The sequence below is a fragment of the Coturnix japonica genome, chromosome 1 (genome assembly GCF_054131305.1).
Source record: "Coturnix japonica strain WE chromosome 1, WE-NBRP24, whole genome shotgun sequence".
NCBI classification, from domain to species: Eukaryota; Metazoa; Chordata; class Aves; order Galliformes; family Phasianidae; genus Coturnix; species Coturnix japonica.
In genome coordinates, this window is record NC_140663.1 from 163458539 (window position 1) to 163466664 (window position 8126).

General features: G+C 49.4%; 1 protein-coding gene across 4 annotated transcripts in view; it reads right to left on the bottom strand.

Annotated features, from left to right (window-relative positions):
- Window positions 1-7820, bottom strand: part of ZC3H12C (zinc finger CCCH-type containing 12C) — a 40038-nt gene extending 32218 nt beyond the window's left edge. Inside the window, exon 1 of one of the 4 annotated variants that reach the window (XM_015852202.3) lies at window positions 7590-7820. In XM_015852202.3, coding sequence (XP_015707688.2) covers window positions 7590-7700 — 111 coding nt within the window. In that variant the 5' untranslated portion in view covers window positions 7701-7820. Of the gene's footprint in view, window positions 1-6710; window positions 7075-7147; window positions 7288-7589 lie in introns of those variants that run through there. The other 3 variants (XM_085555775.1, XM_085555760.1, XM_085555783.1) reach the window with 3 other exon arrangements.
- Window positions 7821-8126: the final 306 nt, after the last annotated feature.

The window sequence follows — 8126 nt, forward strand, 5'->3', positions numbered from 1 at the left end:
ATGCCTTTGAAGGGAGTATTTCTGTCTTCTTCACACCCTCTCACTATGTGGCTGAGGAGAGCAATAAGAACTCCCTCAACTTTCCCTTACCATGGCTGAACACATTTAGGTGTCCCAGCCTCTCTGCAGGCAAGTACCTCAGCCCTCACCCACCCTGGCAGCTGCTCTCAGCACTCCTTCCAGTAAGGCCACATCTTCTGCTGTCCTTCAGAGACCAGAACTGGACATGGCTCTCCAAAGGCAAGCCCCAAAGTGCTAAAAAGAGGCAAACAATCGCTATATGATCTACAAACTTCATGCTTGCTAATGCAGTACATTTGGCCTTATTACCTCTTTTTGCAACATCATCTTGCACTTACCAGGCAACGAGGCTTTCCTTTCCACAAAAGCACTCTCTGCATCAGCAGATGAACTAACCTCTACTTGCAATGCCCACTGGAGGCATCTGCTTTCAGCCCCCTGCTACATCTTCTTCCTAGTGCTCCCACAGGCACACTTACGAGGATCCAAGATGCAGATGAACAATTCAAATAGCTTTCTGTACACAGAGAACAGAAAGATCAGCACCGAGATGACGACGCTTGTTCTCACAGTGAAGGGTTTCCTTCTCTGAGGTTCCATACATCATTTGTAAAAATCTGCTGTCTGAAACTTAGCAAAGTGTTCTCATCAGCAGAGAAAGAGCCAAAGTCACTTCTATGTATCTGTCCCGTCTTGGTGGAATTCAAAGAATAATGGGTTTTGGTGTAGCTCCACGTGAGCTACACTGCTCGCTGCTCTCATGAAAGCTGCCGGTTTTATGGAACAAATCAGATGCAGAACCACCACCAAACACTGAACGAAACCTCACGGGGAAACCACGCGTGGAACTAAGAGCTAAACTTTAGTAAAGTTCAAGCACGGTTATTCTGAGTCTTGGAAAAATGCTGGCTGTGTCATCCCACAACACAAGGACATGCGAAACTGCTGGGAGGAACTGCAGTTTCTCTCATAACTCATTAGGCAAGGGGAGGTTATCAAGTGCTGCCCATAGCACAAGGAATGGTCTATCACTAGTGACAAGTGACAGGACAAGGGGAAATGGCCTCAAGTTGCACCAGGGCAAGTTTAGGTTGGATATTAGGAAGAACTTCTTTACAGAAAGGGTAGTTAGGTACTGGAATAGGCTGCCCAGGGAGGTGGTTGAATCGCCATCCCTGGTTATGTTTAAGAGCCGTTTGGATGTGGTGCTCAGGGATATGATTTAGTGTAGGGTTTTTAGAGTTAGGGTACTGGTTAGGCTGCGGTTGGACTTGATGATCTTCAAGGTCTTTTCCAACCTGGGTAATTCTCTGATTCAGGGAAGAAGGCAGAGAGTGCAGAGAAAATGTCTGAACTTTGAATGAGCTTTGGTGATGAGGTCAAACTCCAGCCAGCAGGCACCACTGAATGCATTCGTGAGCCACACAACCTTTTTGCTGGAACCAGCTGAAGGCTTTGGCCAATGTATGTGTGATATTGGCTGTTATTATCCTCTGTGTAACAGCTACCACAGAAAGCTACCAACACACAGATGAGCAAGTGTCTGGAGGAAACTAGAGCTAAAGCAGAAAGCTCTGATTTCCATCCTTCTGCTTTAAGTATGGGCTGTAGCACAGCAACAACTTCAGGAAGCCCAGACTGTAATCCAACTGTGACAGCACGGAAACAGCAATGAATCCAACTCACAGCTCAGCTGGCAGCCAGCAAGGACAGCAGCAACAACCTGAGAGCAGCTGCTGGAGCCTTGTGAGCCCAGGTGCACTGCCCTGGGCATCTGCAATCACAGCCCTTCCCTGGCCAGGAGAAACCACTTCCAGAGGTGCATTCAGCACGATGAACAATAGGTACTGGGACTAATGCTGCCGACTGGAGAGATTATCTGAGGTTTTCAAATGCGTTGAATGTTTTAAGCTGGGAAGGCCTTAGGGGATGCTGCTGCTGCAATCTGTGAGGCTCTCAGAGCCTCCACTTTGATAGAGTGGAGAGCTCCATGAAAGAAAGCACTGACAGCACTTCACAGGGGAAGTGTCTCATCATCAAGGATGAGGATTTACTACTTTGTGCAGGGAAGATGAGGTAACTGAGCGCTTCAAACAACAGCTTTACAGATGACGGATTTGAGAGAGCTACCAAATCTGGGCACCAATTATAATGCAACTGGAAAGCCCAGTGACAAGGGGTTGCAGATAGCAGCCAATGACACTACTAACACCAGTTTGCAGAGCAAAAGTAAGTGAGGACAGTAGTTTCTAGTAACAGAATTGGAGCCTCCCCCCCAACCAGTCTCAGCCCAAGTGCCACATTTCATGAGCTTTCGGATAAAAGCTTTAAGTCACAGCAGAACAGAAATTTTCATCACAACTTTTCCAAGTTTTATGGCAATTTTCTTCAAGAACTGACTCACTGATTTCTCAACTTAACTCATCACTTTTAATAGCTCGGATGGGAGGATGGCTCACACAAACGGTCTTTTAGGAACTGTCACGACAGTTTTTGTCAATTACTGAAGCACTCAAGGACTGCTTGCCAAGTACTTGCAGTAGCAACAGGGATGTGCTTCCTGCTCAGCACCTCCAGCTTCACCCATTTCCCCAGTCCTGGGCACTACTCTGTAACTTCCAACCTCCTCCTAAGACATTCCTTTCATACCAACAGAAATTACTGTATTGCTTCCACTGGGAGGATTACTAATGACCTTTAAACTCTCCTTCGCTCCCAACCACTGAGCGCTGCGCTGTCTCTTCCTCACTCCTCTCAAAATACCAACTTCCATTTAAACAAAACCTCTCCTCCTGAACACAGCTTTTGTTTTCTCTCTGCCCACCCTCAAGGAAACCACATTTTATAAGAACACGAGTTTGTATCATCCTGCAAAAGTTTTATCCTAAAAGAATTCAGACTCCAATTTCTGTTTTAGCCCCAAAATACTCCAGGCTCAAACAAAGATATTTCCTGAGTTTCACCATATGACCTTTCTACATTTAAAGGTCAGGAGACCCTGGGAATGGTGTAGCATTCTTTTCTGCATCTATGTGTACACACACACACAGGTACACTTGAACAGGCATCTCCCCTACATGGAGGAGGCTGATGTATGTGAAACCCAGAGCGCTACACTGGTGTCATAAATCAAGAGAAAACAGCCTTACAACAGCCAGGCAGAGCGCGAGGGGAGCCTGGTAGAACACAGAAAGCAGCTGCAGAGGGAGAGATGCTGTTCTCCTCCCTCAAGCTTCAGAAAGGTCATCTACACCTTTCCAGATGGGACTACACCAGTAAAGGGCTGAAAACCCAACTGCTCTTTCAGAACACTTGAATTCTGCAGCATTCAAGAACAAAAGGAGCTGGAGTTTATCAAAATGCTGTTCCTGAACTTGGGGGCACAGCATCCTTGCAGGGTGGGAAAGTGTCAAGTGCCGAGTCCAGCATTTCAGTAAGCAAAATGCAATCTGAATTTCTGGTAGCGTGAGCTCAGCCTCATACAAGAAATGTGATCTGGCGTGAAGTAATCAATATGGAAACAGGTAAAGAGAGCAATGCCTAATTCATCTGAGCACAAAGTCCCAAGGTTAGGAAAACCTTCCCCAACTTCTGCTCATCAATAAACACCATGGCATGGAACATGCTTTTTGACAGAGCCTCAAGCTGCTCCGCACAGAGCTTTACACTGGAAAACATCCACCCAAACCTCCCCCCTCAAACTCCTATTCCACATGACATATAGAGGAAAAACAGGGAGGGGAAAAAAATTAAAGCAGAAGGAAGGGGAGAAAAAGAAGTAAAAATTCAAGAGAGAAATGCCTCATAATTCTACCAGGAAGGCAATTATGAGCAGATTACAATTGATTTTCTATCTGTGTGCTAACTGGAAATGACCAGGAGGTATGAAAAATGACTCCACTTCTTGTTGCACCATCCTATCTCTGCTGTTGTCATACACTGCTTTTAACGTGCAATTTAGTAACTAAAATGAAATAAGTGACAATTCTGAGCATAAAAATGGGGCTGGTTCAATTAATGGGTTACTCACTCCAAACATATGGCACTGGTGGTACGTCCAACTGTAAATATTTAGTGTGCTGGAAGACAGGAGGCATTTTAAACATAGCTATGCAGCACATAATAAGCGATATAATGCATAACTACATAACAATTCAGTCCAAGGACAGAGACGTTTCATTCTTCTTGCAGAATCCACTCGCTAAGGTCAGCGTGCAACATCTGCTTCTTCTGGTACCTCCAGTGTAGTTTCCAGTACCCCACAAACAAGAAGTGTAACCACCTCACGGCTAATAAGGACACTGGCCAGCTGCCATAGCAACAAACACGACGGAAATGAGTGAACGAGGAAATATCTTGAATAACTTGAAGAAAAAAAAAGCCCCAATCACAAAAGCCCCTTTGCACTACTTCCTAACTGCACATGGGACACTGCTTCACAGAACAGCAAAAGCAGCAGAATAATATTTACAGAACAGGAAAAAGGTTCCGTTTAACATCATAACCTCACTTGTTTTCCAGCCATCGCTTTAATTACTGTAACCCCCCACCCTTCTTCTGACTATTGTTGTTCTTTCTCAATTATCTCAGCTTTTAAGAATAAATCAAAGGACAAGAGGAGATCCAAGGGCTGGAAAAAAAATAATAATCAGATTAGGATCTGTTGTAATTAAAAAAGAAAGTGGAACCAGTGAAAAAAAATCTCCATAGATGGGAAGTACGGAAGGGTAGATTTGGTTTTAATTATTATTATTTCTTCATACTTGCTCAAGCCAGAAGCTGGGGATCTGATGCAGAAAACACAGAATCACAGAATTGTAGGGGTTGGAAGGGACCTCTAGAGATCATTGAGTTCAAGCCCCCTGCCAAAGCAGGTTCCCTACACCACGTCACTTCGTGCAGAACTTCCTATGCTGTACTTTCATCCCATTACCCCTAGTCCTGTCCCCACGCACTACTGAAAAGAGACCAGCCTCACCACTATGGCTCCCACACCTCAGTTATTTATAAACCTGGATCAAGTCCCCTCTCAGCCTTCTTTTCTCAAGGCTAAACAGACCCAGTTCCCTAAGTCTCTCCTCATAGGGGAGATGCTCCAGGCCCTTCACCATTTTAGTGGCCTTTTGCTCAATGATGACAGTAGTAAGAAGTCACCCTAAAGTGGCACATATCCCTGCTCCTAAACATGGAGCTGCTTGTCTGCAGCTATTTCTGAGCACAACAAAAAACACCTGGGTCGAACAAGTTCCTCATTTCAGCTCAGGGTGACTTTTACTTGTCTTGTTCCAGTTCACTTCAAGAATATTTTCAGCTGCATGTAGGATATGCGAGATGTCAGTAGAGAAAACTCGGTAATGCTTTTGACCTACCTATTTAAAACTGAACAGCAGACGGTTTCATCAACTATCAAACTAAGTCTTCAATCTTTTCAAGTCTCATCCACTGCTCGCCTAGTTTCCCTCCAAGAAAAACAGCTCTGGAATACCAATAACAAGTTGAAAAGCTGGTACGACCCAGCAAAGCGAGCAATGAAATCACTCCAGCGGATCGCTGCTCAGCTCAACATTCAGCCTAAAGTGCACAATCTACACAGATGAGTCAGGTCTGGGTAATCCTTCATGCTCCGTCTGGTTGAGTGTAGAGGGTTTGTTTTGAAATTGCATACCTTAAATAAACTCCACTTCTCTTTGCATTTACATCCTAAGACCGCATTTCTTCGAAGCTTATTGAGTTGGACAATGCCTAAAAATAGTTTCTGCGGATCTTTATCTATCAGGACCTCATAAATACTAACTAAAGGATCAAGAACGGGAATGTTTATTATAAGACCACTGAGTGAGCACTGCCCTATAGATATTTTGTGAGACCAGAGCAGCCACACTGAAAAAAAACAGGGACACAGCAAAGTCTGTGGAGGGCTGGGATATCTGGGATTGGTCCAACCACCTCAATTAGAAAAGAATAAGTTTTGGGTTTCCTATCACTGTTCTAATAAACAAAAAAGATGGAGAGGTGAGAAAGAGAAAATACAAAGCCACCTACCCATGGAAGTAACATAAGCATACTGAAACAACAGCAAACTCTGGGCTGAGAGAACAAATTGTCTTAACAGCATGCAAGAACTTCAGTCTGTTTGCTGCATGACACTTTGCTGGGGTGGAAGCTCACCTCAGAGCATTACCAGACAAACCAAGAGTGTTCATCCAGACCTAAGGTCGTCCTAGATGGTGTGAACTCAGTGGACTGCTCCATGCTGGGTGGCAGAGGTCGCGTCCTCCCACTTCATGAACCCACACATACATGGATGGTTTACTCTCCCTCCAGCTAAGGAGACCAAGCCATACACCCAGCGCTTTCTGAAGCACACAGTTAACCGTGTAACTCCAGGATCCCCCAGTTACGAATGACAGCTCCGCTCCTCACAGAGCGAGAGGACGGGGCACGGCACAACACACGGTAACACACGGTAACACACGGTAACACGCCTCCCGTCAAAGCAAAGCGCTTCGCTCCCCAGAGGGCAGCGCCAGGCAGTGTCCGTGCCAGGGCTGCTCAGTCCCACCTGCCCGCAGCACCGGACTGGGGCGGAGCTCGGCGGTCTCCCCGCACACAGCGGAGCAGAACCCCGCCGTCCCCACAAAACGATGACAACCCGTAAGCGGCAGCTCCCGGCAGGACGGGCGCGGTACCTGAGATAACTTTCCGATTCCCTCCCAAGTTCCCGGTACTCGGCGGTTCGGCCGCCTCGTGCCACGGCCGCGGAGCTGGGCAGAGCAGCGCCGGGCGGTGCGCTGTGCTGTCGGGCCGCCTCCCGGTACCGACGAGAAGAGGAAAGTTCCCGCAGTGCGCGGTCCCGGCGGGCAGGGCCGGCTCCTACCTCCGCTCCAAGCACCGAGCGGCGGCGGCGCCTCGTACCGCCGGCAGCTCCTCGTACCGGCCTCCGCCGCCGGGGCACACTCCGCCAGGCGACCTCGTGGAGGCGGGGTCCCGACGGGCAGGGCCGGCACAGCCCCGCCGCGGGCCGTGTTTACCCGCGCGGCGGCCCGGCCCCGGCAATGGGCGTCACCGAGGCGGGCCGCCGCCGCCATCGCCCCCCCTCCAACCCCAACCCTACCCCGACACCCACCTGCGGGCCGCTCCGGCGCTGCGGCCGGGAGGAACGGCGGCAAGGTCGCCGTCACCTCGCCCGCCGCCCAAGAGCGCGGCCGCCGCCCGCTTCATGCCCGCGGCGCTCGGCTCGCCCGGATCCTCCTCGTCCCCTCCTCCTCCTCCGCCAGGGAGGCCGGGCCGAGGCCGCACCTGCCGCCGGGGCGACCCGAGGCGGCTCCGGGCTGCACGCTGTGCCCGTTGGGCCCGCGCTGCGGCCTGCCCCGCTGCCCGCCCCGCTGCCCGCCCTCTGCGGGGCTGCGGTGACGCTGGTGGAGAGCTGCGGCGCTCCCCGGCTCCGCTTTGTGCTGGAGGGGCTGCGCCGCGTCCAAACGGGTCGGCTGCGGCCTGGGTGTCCGCCCTGCCGCCCTCAGAGGGAATCTCTGTGCTTACAAACGTTTGCCGTTGAAGTCTCCTCGTACCTTACTGTCTTTGTCTTTACAGATGAAGAAACGGAGAGCGGAGAGCTCCTTGCCACGGATCGCAACCCGACTCAGCCACAGACTTAGTAGAAACCTTAATTTCCGTCCCATGCTCTAATTATGGGAGGTTTCCTCCCACCTCGCTGTTACTTTTGTGGAGATGAAGTAATCTCCCTCGCGCCATCCTACGGAGCCGCCTGTGTGAGTGCGGCCGTGGCTGAGCGCCAGGAGCTGCTTGGAGACATGAATGAAATCCGGGGCTGTGCCTGAGCTCTGCCGGCTGAGCGTAGCCGGGGTGTGACACAAAGCTACTCGGGAGATCCGCGTGTGTACGGCTCTGCTGGCCTCCCATGCTCTGCTACTGCAGTTTGTAAAGATTTTTGTTCAGGTTCCCAGCAGAAAATGGGCTAAATTTCTGAATTTTACAGGTGATAAATCCTGTACAGAAATACAAGCCTGAAAGACCATTCTGCAGGTGTATTTGGGATGTATTTGTATGAGGGAAGATTTAGGTTTTATGTTAGGGGCAAGTTCTTC